Source organism: Lepus europaeus, chromosome 2, assembly GCF_033115175.1.
Source record: "Lepus europaeus isolate LE1 chromosome 2, mLepTim1.pri, whole genome shotgun sequence".
NCBI classification, from domain to species: Eukaryota; Metazoa; Chordata; class Mammalia; order Lagomorpha; family Leporidae; genus Lepus; species Lepus europaeus.
In genome coordinates this window covers 167,354,366-167,369,726 of record NC_084828.1, presented here as the reverse complement: position 1 = coordinate 167,369,726, position 15,361 = coordinate 167,354,366, and the positions used below count along the sequence as shown (strand labels likewise).

At 41.1% G+C, this 15,361-nt stretch overlaps 1 protein-coding gene across 1 annotated transcript in view; it reads left to right on the top strand.

Annotated features, from left to right (window-relative positions):
* The window catches only part of GADL1 (glutamate decarboxylase like 1), a 187,692-nt gene extending 173,678 nt beyond the window's left edge, over positions 1–14,014 (top strand). The window contains exon 15 of the mRNA XM_062179464.1: positions 13,717–14,014. Coding sequence (XP_062035448.1) covers positions 13,717–13,890 — 174 coding nt within the window. The 3' untranslated portion in view covers positions 13,891–14,014. The remainder of the gene's footprint in view (positions 1–13,716) is intronic.
* The last annotated feature ends 1,347 nt before the right edge of the window (positions 14,015–15,361 follow it).

Sequence of the window (15,361 nt, the reverse complement as noted above, 5' to 3'; positions counted from 1 at the left end):
ACCCTTCTCAGAAGGAGGAAGGCATGTGGGAAGTCTAGCTAAGGGCTCTGAACTGTTCTGGCCGATCCTGCTCTTGGACTGGCATTCTATCTCTTCTGATATAGTCATTCCCTGAATTCTGGCCCCTGCTGTGGTCCACACTGTGCCTCTCTCTAACCCCAGAAAATCTGAGATGCCCCCAACCTGTTAAAGAGAAGAAGAAAATAAATGAGGGAAGGAGTTGGATTAAGTCTCAGTAACTGTTTGCATTGAGTACCGGGTACACAGTGTGAAGATATCATGCCGATTTTTGCCAGGAATAAGATTTTAGTAGCCTATTTAGGAGAGCCCTCTTCAAGTGAGCATGGAGGGTGGGGCACGTTTGGAGTCTATATTACTTGGGAAGAAAGCATAAACAAGTTCCTTGTGCTTGTTCCAGAAAAGCCAGCTGAAAGAAAGCAGTTGCTACCCATCTGTGTCTCAGGTTTCCTGTTCTGCTGGAGGAGGATCAAGATGTTTATCATTTCCTGGCTCAATACAGAATTTCAGACAGAGGCCCAATGAGCATAATTTTCTATGTACTTTTGCTTTTGGAGGGTTGATTTTTATTTATCAAAATATATTTTCCCATACAGACCAAGGAGATAGTAAAGGTTGCTTGAGACAAAATATGACTTGTTGCCTATATATTTATGCACAGCTTATGAGTTAAGAACAAGTTTTTCACGTTGTATTTCTTTGTTTTAATTTTATTTATGGATTTATGGGGTGGGTGTTGTGATGCAACTGGTTAAGTCACTACTTGGAACACCCAAAGCCCATATTTAGTGTTGGTTCAAGTCCTGGGTAGGACTCTGCTTCTGACAGAGTTTCCTGCTAATGAGCTTGGGAAGGCAGCAGATGACGGCCCTGGTATTTGAGTTCTGGGCTTCAGGCTTTGGCGTGGTCCACTCCTTGCTGTTGTGGGCATTTAGGGAGTGAACCAGTAGACAGCAGATGTTTCTCTGCCGCTCTCTCTCGCGCACGCGTACTCTGCCTTCCAAATAAAATGAATAAATATATTATTTTTAAAGACTTATTTATTTATTTACAAGTCAGAGTAACACAGAGAGCTGGAGAGAGAGAGAGAGAGAGAGCAGTGAGACAGAGAGAGAATGAATCTTCCTTCTGCTGGTTCACTCCCTAAATGCCCATACTAGCCAAAGCCAGGAGAGACCAAATCCAGGAGCCAGAAACTCCATTCAGGTTTCTCAAGGACCCAAGGACTTTAACCATCGTCTGCTACCTCCCAGATGCATTAGCAAGAACGTGGTTCTGAAGAGAAAGCAGGACTTCGTCTCAGGTACTCTCATATGGGGTGCACGCATCCCAGACAGCAGATATACCCACTGTACCACAACACCTGCCCCAAACATACATTTTTTTCTCTAAGATTTATTCATTTGAAAGGTAGACACATACTGAGGGAGGGGGTCTTCCATCTACTTACTCTCTCCCCAAATGCTTGCAACAGCTAGCACTGGACCAGGCCAAAGCCAGTGCCAGGATCTCCATCTGGGTCTCCTAATGTGGGAGGCAGGAAGCCAAGTAATTGGCGCATCATTCATTCCCTTCCAGGCCCATCAGCAGGAAGCTCTGTCAGAGGGATAGAGCAGCCAGGCTTCAAGAGAGGCGCTCCAACATGGAGCCACTGTGCCACCATGCCAGCCCACCATTTCTGAGTGACCGAAAAATAACCCAAAGCAGTATATTTCATGGCATGTGATAATTACATAATATTAAGTTTCATTGTCCTTCAAACGTGTTGTATTACATCATATGCTCTTATGGTACAGTGGAGCTTTTTGCAATAGAGATTGCATCACGTGCAAGGTCTAAAACATTGACCAATTGGACCTTTCTAGAAAGGCTTTTCACCTGTGATGTAGAGCAACTAACATTCAAGTGTAGTAACTGAATCCACCTCTCCTTTCCATATTGTTTTCTCTGTATTTGTTTAACCATGAATTGCCATGAGTAGCCCTGGTATGGTTGGAGTCTCTTTTCTGGAGAATATGGAAGAGGTCAAAGATGTATGAAGTTGTGTACAAATATAGAAAAAATAAAATCTTGAAATTTCAAGTGAACTTTTATAGAGACAAAAATGTGCAATTTTGTATGATTTGGAGCAAGATAACCTTGAAAATATTTTTTAAAAGATTTTTGTATGGACCGGCACTGTGGTATATCAAGTAAAGCCACTGACTGCAGTGCCGGCATCCCACATGGGCTCCAGTTCAAGTCCTGACTGCTCAACTTCCAATCCATCTCTCTGCTATGGCCTCAGAAAGCTGTAGAAGATGGCTCAAGTCTTTGGGCCCCTTGACCTGCATGGGAAACCTGGAGGAAGCTCTTGGATCCTGGCTTCAAATCAGCCCAGCTCCTGCCTTTGCGACCATTTGGGGTGTGAACCAATTTATGGAAGACTTTTCTCTCTCTGCCTCTGCTCCCCTGTAACTCTCTGCCTTTCAAATAAATAAATAAATCTTAAAAAATGATTTTTCTATTTGAAAGTCAGAGTTATAGACAGAAAGATCATCCATCCATTGGTTCACTCCCTAGATGGCCGCAATTGTTGGGGCTGGGTCAGGCCAAAACCAGAGGCCCAGAAGCTTCCTCCAGGTCTCCCACATGGGTGGCAGGGGCCCAAATACTCAGGCCTTTCCTAAGCCATTAGTAGGGAGCTGGATGGGAAGTGGAGCAGCTGTCAGGATAGAACCCATGCCCACATGAGATGCTGGCATCACAGGTGGTGGCTTTACTCACTATGCTGAAACGATTTTAATTAGATGAAAAACTTTGAGTTTATTCTTCAGCTTATTAGTCTGCCTACCTACCATATTGCTCTCACCAAAAGATTGGCAAGTTGTTATGAATTTAACCCCTCTCCAACACCCCCAAAGAATCTTTGCTACCTTGGAGAAAATGGAATGTACCTTAATAAAATTGAAATTGAGAAGACAATTCTGAAGTCTTGAGTTTGAAGAATATCACTTTGTTCATAGCTGAAGGGAGGATTGAGGAAAACACAAGTCTCTGGGTGTATTAGAGGTGCTGAATGAATTGCTATCTAGACTTGGAGCTGGAGCATATGTAGTCTTTACCCCTCATATTTACTGCAAAAGGATCACTCAGTTATGGCTCTGTCTCAACTGTTTTGTGGCCCCCTGTGTTATAGGTAAAAAATATGACTATTTCACCCATTTAGCAAATGAGAGAGAAAGTTGCATGAAGATCACAATCCAGGATATTTTCCATCAATTGAAAGGATTCATGAACTGATTCGAAGGTTTCTGATAGAGTCCATGATTTCACCGAAATGCCATTATAAGTGAAGCATTCCAAGATTTAACAACTGGGAAGTGTTCAGGTCAACTATGGCATAGCAATCTGGTGGAATATAAAAACACCACTCCAGATGGTATGGAGACCTTGCTAGTAAGCAAAATGACATCAAGATTCATAGTTAAAACAACATCCGCCTAAGAAGCCAAGGAGGTTAAAGCAGAACAGCACTCCCCAAAGCGTGGTCCACAGCCCATGAAGATCCAAGTCCAACTGGGAAGTGTGGAAATGCAGAGTTTCCATTTGGAATCTTTTACAGCAACTTAAAAAAGTTTGATTTTACAGTTGAATTTTAAAATGAACAACAAAATTGGGCCTGTATTTTTATGTCTTTATTTCATTTTTCTAGCAATTAATTTTTTTTATTTCACAGAAGTATTAGCCTATAATGCCTGAAAGAAAATAAAATAGACTCTCCCTTATAGATAGTTTCAGAAACACTTTGTCTACTGAAAAAAATGGGTTCTTATTAACATTTACAATGAAGTGCATTTTTTAAACAAAAATGCCATTTTATGGGCATTACCATTGTATTTTAATCAAAGGTTATGACAGTGCATGGTTGGTTGCTTGTTATCAAATTGCTATACTGGGCCAGAGAGAACATCATTTTATTTTTTCCCCCTTGGGTTTAAGCAACTTTTAAATATCAAATGCTGTCTTGTGCTGCCGCAGTATGACAACAAATTTCTGTGTAAATGACTAAGTCATTGCTGCAACATAATTCAAGGAGGGAAAAACAGAAATCCTACAGAAATGTGTAGATTAAGTCAGTGTGCAACAAAATAGAAATGTCAGGATCTTCCTCCACTTAAGATGCAGGGACCAGAGCATGGAGACACGAGAAGAGAATTTGATTTACAATTTGAAGGAAAACCAGCAGTAAAATAATTGAGAGCCAGAAAGCAATCTCACTCCTGCCAAATTGCTTTCCGCCATGCATGCTTCATTTAGGAGCAATATTCAGATACTTACATTTAGTCCCTGCCCATTTTCTTCCCCTGGTGAATACTCCATCCTGTCAGGTTGGGAATGCTTCTCGGCTGTGATCAGCAGAAGAGAATATTCAAGTTACCAGCATTGGGTTATGCCTGGAGCTTTATAAATAAAAAGTGGTTGATTTTCCAAATGCAAAGGTGATAAGCTGGATGTTAATGAGAACATTCTCGGTCCCCAAATTGCAAAGATGTGGGTTCCTTTAACTAAGCTTTGATTCTGTGGAAGTCAGACATGTGGAAGAACATTGCAAATGGTAAACAGTTGGCAAAATATTTGTCAACAAAGACAGCATCTCTTACTACTACTACTACTACTACTACTACTACTACAGTAACACTTTGTGATAGAGATTTGATAAATCTCAGCCTTGATGTTGCTGATGGTTTTCCATCCCAGGAAGTGTTCATGGACGAAGGACATGGTCCCCTTTTACAGACTAGTGACTATCTCCAGGAATTGTAGTTCACAGATAACATAAGTAAAACATGTACTGTGCTGTCAAACCATTGCTTAGCTCTCTGAGTCACATAGATGTTTAGTCATTTCTTTATAATCTTGAAAAGCCAGTGACAAACTTTGACTGAGGAGCCTGCTGCTTCTTATGCCTTACCCTACAGCAAGAATTTAAAGACCCAAAATGAATGTACAGGCGAACATCCGAGACGTTTCTTGCTTACATTAGAAACCATTTCTGGTTTGCTTATAAGAAATGCAAATCTGCAGATTCATTTAGTTAATTTTTAATTGATATATAATATATGTGTACTTATTTCCAGGCTACAACTTTACAATTCAATACATGTAGACAGGGCGTAGTGATCAAATCAGAATAATTAGTATTTCTAGCTTCTCAAATTATATAACTTCTATGCATTGGGAACAGTCAAACTATTCTCCAGTTATTTTTAAAAATATTTATTTATTTGAAAGGCAGAGCATAAAAAAACAGAGAGCCAGAGAGAGAGAGAGAGAGATCTTCCATCAGCTGGTCCACTCCATAAATGGTCATAACTGCTGGGATAGGGCCAGGCTAAAGTCAGGAACCAGGAGCTCAGATCTCCCATATGGTTGGCAGGGGCCCAAGTACTTGTGCTATTGTTTTTTTTTTTTTTTTCTCATTACATCAGTTTATAATCAAGAGGTCACCTGTTCTTTAAATTCAAAATACATGTCCTCTCAGACTATAGTTCTGCGTTATCTAGTGAGCAAACAGGGAGGTTTTGGGAGCAGTGATGGCATTTGATAGGTTGTAAGTATGAATGAACGGCAGATGAGCACACCATGTGTGCATACATACACACATACATGAACTCATTTGCATCCACATGTGCACCACAATTATGCACACGTGCACGTACTATAATGAGGCTTAGTCGGCCCAAGCAAGTAATTATAAAAAATGATGCAAACGTAACTTAGAAACTTTTTTTTTTGACAGGCAGAGTGGATAGTGAGAGAGAGAGACAGAGAGAAAGGTCTTCCTTTTTGCCATTGGTTCATCCTCCTATGGCCGCTGTGGCCGGTGCATCGTGCTGATCCGAAGCCAGGAGCCAGGTGCTTCTCCTGATCTCCCATGCGGGTGCAGGGCCCAAGGACTTGGGCCATCCTCCACTGCCTTCCCGGGCCATAGCAGAGAGCTGGCCTGGAAGAGGGGCAACCAGGACAGAATCCGGCGCCCCGAACGGGACTAGAACCCCGTGTGCCGGCGCCGCAAGGTGGAGGATTAGCCTGCTGAGCCACGGCGCTGGCCGTAACTTAGAAACTTTGATATTTTATATTTGTATTTCACATCGAAATGTTTTTACTTCACCTTTATGTGTCTATGTGTACTTATGTCCTCATCTTTTGAGGATGAAGATTTTTTTCCATCAAGTGAGCCTGTCCAAATGCTTTCCAAAAGCAAGTGAGGCTTTCATTATTTAAGATTTATTCACTGATTTGAAAGGCAAAGTTACAGAGAGAGAAGGAGAGACAGAGAGAGATCTTCCATCCACAGTTTCTTCTCCAAATGCTCCCAATGGCCAAGGCTGTGCCGGGCAGAAGCCAGGAGCCTAGAGCACCCATAGAGGATGCTGGCATCACAGGTAGTGGCCTAGCCCTTCTATCATTCTCACCCAAACCACACTCTTTGAGTCTTTCACATCCACCAGAATTAGTCTGGACTGGGTTTGTTTATTTGAAAGGTAGAGTTACAGTTGCCATCTGATGGTTTGCTCCCCAGATGGCTACAAAGGCTAGGACTGTGTCAGGGTGAAGCCAGGAGCCAGGAGCCAGGAGCCAGGAGCTCCATCCAGATTCCCACATGGGTGGCAGAGAGGCAAGTGCTTGGATCGTCTTCTACTGCTTTCCCAGGCACATAAGCTAGGGAGCTGGATGAGAAGTGGAGCAACTGGGACTCCACCTAGTGCTCATTTGGGATGCCTCAAAGGCAGTGAGACCCAATGCCAGCCCATCTAGACTCATAAGACTTTATTTGAAAAGCACAGTTATCTCACTACACCTAATTTGGCAATAGCACTGTGTACTCATTCCACTTTAGTGTTTCCAAAGTATTCTGGTTTGTTTTTGTGGAAATCACTGTCTAGGTACTCACCACTGGATGGTTTACATATTATTTCACTAGATTTTGTACTTCTAAAAGCCAATGCTGCTTGCATAGAGACACTTTGGAAGATAACTCAAATGACACACACAAACTCGTGGCTTCAAGCAGATAGGTGTAAGCTGAGTGGGGAGTCACCCGCTAGCTTCCAGCTGTCAACATCCACCAAACATTTGTCGCTAAGTTTTGCAAAGAGAACAGAAGGTGTTCTTTCTTTCTTTTTCTGTTTTTAAGATTTATTTTATTTATTTGAAAGACAGAGTTACAGAGAGAGGTAGAGCCAGAGAGAGAGAGAGGTCTTCCACTCCGCTGGTTCACTCCCCAAATGACCACAATGGCTGGAGCTGAGCTGATCCGAAGCCAGGAGCCAGGAGCTTCCTCTGGGTCTCCCACGCGGGTGCAGTGCCCAAGGACCTGGGCCATCCTCTACTGCCTTCCCAGGCCAAAGCAGAGAGCTGGATCGGAAGAGGAACAGCCAGGATGTGAACCAGCATCCATATGGGATGCCGGCGCTTGAGGCTGGGGTTTTAACCCACTGCACCACAGCACAGGCCCCAGGTTTTGTTTCATTAACACTATTTCTATAATATCTCTGAAGCTTGGAATAAAAGCTGTGACACATTTCTGGAAATTTATAGAACCTAATGGTCCATACTTTTCCCTAATTTTACCTCTGACCTCACCTTTGTCTACATTTTTTTTCTTTTAGTCACGTATACTTTATTGCCTTGTCTCATTATACTGTAAGAACCCTCTCACCTCCGACTAGACTAGTCAAGAGGTTTGCTGAATAGGTGCATGGTGGTGTTATGGGCAAGCAGTAAGCCATGTTTTCCAAGACTTTGATTCTAGAATTAGCACATATGTAAAAAGATTGTTCCATTAAAATTATCCTTGAACTTCCCTTAAGAAGGCCGTCTGATTAAATCTAACACAGTATCTCCAGGGATCTAAAATACTCACTTTTTCCATTGTCTTTGGAGCAGCTCAGAATTATGTTGTCAGAGTTAATTTTGGCTACGGGGGGAGTAACTGGCAAGACACAGGTATGTTTCAGAACCAGAAGAGTGTGGGACGGCTCCTCTATGACAGAGAGGCTTGTGGGAACTGAGATTTGTGTCTGTCTCCTAAGGAGTTTAAAAGCACATTCTTCCTGGAGTTATTTAGGAGTGTTTAGGAGTGTTTTCTGGATGAGCTAAGTCTCTGCTTTCTGAAAAGACAACAACAGAAAATCACGATGTTCCCTTTCCACATATTCATGTAGGACACACTCAAAATTTTTTCAATGAGCTACCATAAAATTCAAATGGAAAAGCTTGCTTGTATTTCCAGGCCAGCCAGAGTATGTTCTCAGCTTTTTAACTTGGTGTATGTGTTCCAAAAAAGAGCCTCACTATTTTAAGTGTTTACAACCTCGCTCTTGAGTGAGTATATTGCTGATTTGAAAATGGAATTATTTTCCCATGTTGTTCTTAAATGGGACTGATTTCCTCAAACATTGTACTTTTCAAGGGAAAATGTGTGCTTTCGTATTTCTCAAGCCAACTGAAAACTCTTAATATATGGACTTCATAATTTTATTACCACCTTCATGCCTTTTAATAAATGAGGTGGGGGAAGACACTTGGCACGGTGGTTAAGATGCTGCTTGGGATACCTGCATCCCATTAGGAGTGCCTGTACTGGAGTCCTGTTCCACTTCTGATCCCAGTTTCCTATCACAGTGCACCTAGCAGGAGATGGCTCAAGTACTTGGGTTATGCAACCGATGCAGGAGACCTGGATTGAGTTCATGGTTCATGGCTTCAGCCTGGCCCAGCCCCAGCTGTTGTAGGGATTTGGGAGAGAATCTGCAAAAGATCTCTCTCTGTCTCTGTCTCTCTGCCTTTCAAATAACTAAAAAGAAACATTTTTTAAAAGACAGTGTTTTTTAGGCCGGCGCCGTGGCTTAACAGGCTAATACTCTGCCTTGCGGCGCTGGCACACCGGGTTCTAGTCCTGGTTGGGGCGCCGGATTCTGTCCCTGTTGCCCCTCTTCCAGTCCAGCTCTCTGCTATGGCCCGGGAAGGCAGTGGAGGATGGCCCAAGTCCTTGGGCCCTGCACCCCATGGGAGACCAGGAGAAGCACCTGGCTCCTGGCTTCAGATCAGCATGATGCGCTGGCCGCAGCAGCCATAGGAGGATGAACCAATGGCAAAAAGGAAGACCTTTCTCTCTGTCTCTCTCTCTCTCTCACTATCCACTCCGCCTGTCAAAAAAAAAAAAAAAAAAAGACAGTGTTTTTATTTCACAAATGAGGACATCAAAATTTTATTTTCTTCCAGGGCATTTACTTTAACCATACTTTTTTTCAAAGTATAATAACTGATAGAAAATTGCAGGTTCCTATTAATAAACGAATATACTGTTAGTCTTCCAAATAGAATTGTATGTAATACTTATAACATTAATTTCTCCTTAGTAGACAACTGCATTTTTCCCCATTTATGACTAATTTTCTTTATTCAAAATGCCGGAACACTAGTATTTTTTAGTTATGTCAAGTTTGGGAATGTAACACTTGATAACTTTAAGATTCATACCCCTGAGTGCACCCAATTTGTTTCCTCAGAAACCTTTTATTTAAGGTATACAAGCTTCATGGATTTCATAAATGCAACTTAAGGAACATAAGTGATTCTTCCCACCTGACTATCCCTCCCACTCACACTCCTACCCTTCCTCCTCTTCCCTCTCCTATTCCCATTCTTGTTTTTTACTAAGATCTATGTTCAATTAAATTTATACACATAAGATTAACTATATACTAAGTAATGAGTTCAACAAATAGAATGAAAAAAAATTGCTGTTCCTCAATGGTCAAGACAAGAGCTATCCAAAGTCATCACATTTCAAATTACCAGTTTCACTTTTATGTATCACCTATTAAGTGCTCTATTAGTTTCCACAGATCAGGGAGATCTGTGGTATTTGTCCCTTTGGGACTGGCTTATTTCACTAACTATGATGTTTTCTAGTTTCATCCATTTTGTTGCAAACAACAGGATTTCATTTTTTTTTTTACTGCTATGTAGTATTGCATGGTGTACATATCCCATAATTTCTTTACCCAGTCTTCAGTTGATGGACATTTGTGTTGATTCCATATCTTATCTATTGTGAATTGAGCTGCAGTAAACATGGGGTTACAGATAACTCTTTCATATGCTGATTTTATTTCCCTTGGGTAAATTCCCAGGAGTGGGATGGCTGGGTCGTATGGTAGGTCTATATTCAGATTTCTGAGGTATTTCCATACTGTCTTCCACAGTGGTTGTACCGGTTTACATTCCCACCAGCAGTGGATTAGGGTACCTTTTTCCCCCACATCCTCATCAGTATTTGTTGTTTGTTGATTTCTGTATGAGAGCCCTTCTAATGGGGATGAGGTGAAACCTCATTGTGGATTTGATTTGCATTTCCCTGATGGCGAATGATCCTGAGCATTTTTTCATGTCTGTTGGCTGTTTGGATTTCCTCTTTTGAAAAACGTCTGTGTAAGTCCTTGGCCCATCTCTTAACTTGGTTGGTTGCTTGGTTGTTGTTGAGTTTCTTGAGCTCTTCATAGATTCTGGTTATTAATCCTTTATCAGTTGCATAGTTTGCAAATAATTTCTCCCATTCTGTCGGTTACTTCTTCACTTTCCTGAGTGTTTCTTTTGCAGTGCAGAAGATTCTCAATTTGATGTAACTCCCTTTGTCAAGTTTGGCTTTGACTGCCTGTGCTTCTGGGATCTTTTCCAAGAACTCTTTGCCTATGTCAATGTCTTGCAGGGTTTCCCCAATGTTTTCTAATAATTTGATGATATTGGGTCATAGATTTATGTCTTTGAACCGTTTTGAGTGGATTTTTGTGTAAAGTGTAATATATGGGTCTTATTTCATAGTCTTGCATGTGGAAATCCAGTTTTCCCAATACCATTCGTTGAAAAGACTGTCCTTGCTCCAGGGATTGATTTTAGCTCCTTTGTCAAAGATAAGTTTTAGATGTGATTGGATTGATTTCTGGAGTTTCTATTCTGTTCCATTGAACTACACGTCTGTTTTTGTGCCAATACCCAGATGTTTTGACTATAACTGTCCTGTAGTATGTCTTGAAATCTGGTATTGTGATGCCTCAGGCTTTGTCTTTGTTGTATAAGATTGTTTTAGCTATTCGGGGTCTCTTGTGTTTCCATATAAATTTCAGCATTATTTTTTATTTTTTTCTGTATCTGAGAAGAATGCCATTAGTATTTTGATTGGTATTGCATTGAATCTGTAAATTGCTTTGGGTAGTATGGACATTTGATATTGATTTTTCCAATCCATTAATATGGAAGATTTTTCTGTTTTTTGGTGTCTTCTATTTCTTTCTTTAATGTTTTGTAATTCTCATTGTAGAGATCTTTTATGTCCTGGGTTAAATTTATTCCAAGGTATTTGGGGAGAGGGGGCTATTGTGAATGGGATTGATCTTAGAAGTACTTTTCTCATCCTTGGCATTGTCTGTGTATACAAAGGCTACTGATTTTTGTGTGTTGATTTTATATCCTGCCACTTTACCAAACTCTTTTATGAATTCCAATAGTCTCTTAGAAGAGTCTTTTGGATCCCTTATTTATAGAATCATGTCATCTGCAAATTGGGATGCTTTGACTTCCTCATTTCCAATTTGTATCCCTTTGATTTATTTTTCTTGCCTATCCTTGACTATATTGAATAACAATAGTGAGAGTGGGCATCTTTGTCTGGTTCTTGATCTTAGTGGGTATGCTTCCAGCTTTTCCCCATTCAGTAGGATGCTGGCAGTGGGTTTGTCAGAAATAGCCTTGATTGTATTGAGGAATGTTCCTTCTATACCCAATTTGCTTCAGAGTTTCATAATGAAAGGATGTTGTATTTTATCAAATACTTTTTATGCATCCATTAGTAATAATAATATGGTTTTTTTTCCTCAAGTTTGTAAAATTTCCAGAGATTTGTCTTCTAATTCAGATATTCTTTTTTATGCCTCAGTATGTTAAGGATTTCTACTGTATTTTTATTTCCCCTATTGAATTCTTCATTTCCAATATTTCATTTTGATTTCTCTTTAAAATCTCAATTTTACTGGAAAAATTTTCATTCATTCCATGTATGGATTTCTTTAAGTCATGGGTTTGCTACTGACTACTAAGTAATCCTACAATCAATTTTTTGAATTCTGTTTCTGGCATTTCTTTTCAATATCTTCATCTTCACATTCTAACACTGATGTGTTGTATTCTATTTGGAGGTGTCATGTTGTCTTCCTTACTCTTGTTTCTTGAATTGCTGAATTTATTTTTATGCCTTTGTGGAGATATTTGTTGGTTTTGTTTTTTCCCTGTGATGGCTTTTATCTTTGGACTATGTCTCTGTGGCTTAGTGGAGTGTCTGCTCTTCTAGTGGATACCCAGAGGCGTGTTCTGAGTGTGGCCAGGGAGCTCTGGTCAGTGTTTCAGGGTGAGTGGAGTGTCCAAGGTGACACCCAAGTTGGGCAACTTAAATCAATCTCTCTCTCTCTCTCTCTCGTTATCAGTGTAGAGGTTTGATCAGGTCTGTTGGCATAGTCTCTGGCTCACCTCTTCTCCTCCAAGAAGACCAATACCTGGGCGGGAGCCCCAGTGGTCACAATATTCATCCACACTGCCACAAGAACTGCACAAAGGGTCCATGCAGTCCTCAGTGTGAGCATGGATCCTGCAGCAATGACCACCACCAGGGAATCAGGGAGCCCTGAACATGTGGAACTGCCCACAGTGACTGCCCACTCCCTGCACCCTCCTATGCAGCCACAATGTTTTCACAGTCCCAGCATACCCATCCCCTCGTCAATCTTCTCAGCTAAACTCAGGCATCTCCTCTCAGCTGGTTGCTGGGCACATGGACACAAGCTGGCTCAGCTGTTATCTATGTCAAAAACGGCACCCTCCTTCTCTCAGCTACTTACAGGGTGCCAGTCAGAGAGAAAGAAACATGACCCATTTTTTTTTCTCTCTAGGTTGGCAGGTACACTGTTCCCACAGGGCTCCCAGCTGGATTCACACCAGGCTCTCTTTGTAGCTTTATCACCAGTGGTTTGGGCTGTTGCAGTCTGATCTCAACCCACTCTACAAAGATGGTGTTGAGGCTCTCGGCTGCTGGGATCCTGAGTTGTGTGTATCCATACCCTTCACATAGGTCCATGGTGTACCTCTAATTTGCATGGAGTTTCCTCTACTGTTTTTTCCCTAACTCTCCCTTGAGATTGCACTCTCTCCACTTTTTTTTTTAACTATCTTCCCCTAGACTAGAGCAGTAAGTGCCCTCCCTATTCTGCCACCTTGGAATCCCCCAGTTTGTTTGTAAAGCAGCAACACTGCGTACTAATTTAGATTTCAGAGTCTGGGTTTGAAGCAAGACTGCCTGGGGCTTTGGGGTATTTTTTTTAATCTCCATGTGCCTAAATTTCCTCCTCTATAAATGGACGTATTAGTTGTGTTAGTAGTGAAGATTAAGTGAATTACTCTTTCTAAAACTGTACTCATACACCACAGTTCTCAAATATTTTTATTATTAGTGTCAACCCTATATATATACACATATATATGTATATATATATATATATACACATATACATATATATGAGAATGAGGTTCACACAGGTAGATGGCAGCTGTAATACCTTGGCGATCCGGTCTTTCACCTCCTCCCTTCCTGTCTCCATGCAGGTGGCACCAGCCATTAAGGAGAGGATGATGAAGAAGGGAAGTCTGATGTTGGGCTATCAGCCCCACCGCGGGAAGGTCAACTTCTTCCGCCAGGTGGTGATCAGTCCTCAAGTGAGACGGGAGGACATGGACTTCCTCCTGGATGAGATAGACCTGCTGGGTAGAGACATGTAGCTGTGGCTTTTTGTCCCCCAGAGGCAATGATCCTGCCCTGGGGAGGGTGTCTTGGAGACACATCATAGATTGCAGCTCTCCTGATGCAAAATAGGAAATATTCCCAGCCCAAACTCAGCAAAAATCAAAATTCTATGCAAGCAGTGATAAAGATCTTTATCTGCTGAGTCACTACATTTACTCTATCAGAACAAGTAGTAAACGAACAATAAAAAGATTTTCTCAAGGACTGTCTTTGAGACATGGCCTTGAAGAGAGCTTTGTAAGCCCCATGTGGGTTTTGGGTTCTCTAAGCTTACACTGCTCTTCAAGGAACATGTCACTTGGTAGTTTGAAGCAATGGTTCTCAAAGTGAGCTCCCTGCTAGCAGCATCGACATCACCTGGAAACTTGTTCAAAGGGCAGCTTCTCAAGACCTATGCTCCAGACCCAGTGAATAAGCAGCTCTGCAGGTGGATCCCAGGAGGCTGTGTTTTAACAAGTCATTGGGAAGTACTGGTTTAAGGAAAATCGTGTAATGATTGAATAATCAGTCTGAAGTTTTGCCAGCAAATGGATGTGGAATATTTCAGTAGTTCCTGAGCCAGTCTTTGGAAATTATATCTGTAGCATTTATAGCAGAAATATTGCAAGGCATCAGCAGCACGTCAATGCTAATTTATAAGAGGCAGAATATATAAAATGTTTACTTTATAAAGATGTATGTTTTCTGCCGGCTGAATGTGTTTTCTCAATGGTTAAAATGAACAGTTATCTGTTCTAATTTATCTAAATTAGAGATTAGGATAATTGACAAGCACTTTGTAATGTGACTCTTTCCATCAGTGAGCAATAGTTCTAACTCCCTTCCAAAACCATTGCATCATTAGCTGGGAGCAGACTTTACAATTGTGTGTGTGTGTGTGTGTCTTTGAACTCAAGGGGCCCATTTCTTATCTTGCTCTCTGCCTTGTAGGGAATAACTAGAACAAAGTCCAGGGCTATACAACATTCCCTTTCTCAAGTTTGCAGTGTCAGTGTAGACTATTAAATGGTTTCTATTAGGCAGAGAATCTCCAGATCAGAGGCCTTTCAGTAGAAGTACCTCCTCCACGTCTCCTGGAGTGGATGATTGAAATTCTCTCTCTGATCCTTGTCTTAGATTTCTTGGAATGTTTTCTTTGACTAAGAAATGGATAGAATTCATAGTTTTGGGTATAGAGTTCAAAAAGCTGGGTTATGAAGATAATTAAAGCTCTGCATTGAAAGATGACTGATTGAAGAGTGTTAGTATTAGACGTAGCATATTCAATAACCTTTTCATACTCCATCTTCAGCTCATGTCGTTTAAATTTCAGACAGCAAAAAGCAGACATATCATGTTTGCTTTTATTGCATATTTTCATTTTGCTGTGCATGATTGTTCAATATCTCTATTGGTAAAAATATTTTAATCTTTTTCTGAATTAGTTCAAGTTCTCTGGTGATAGAT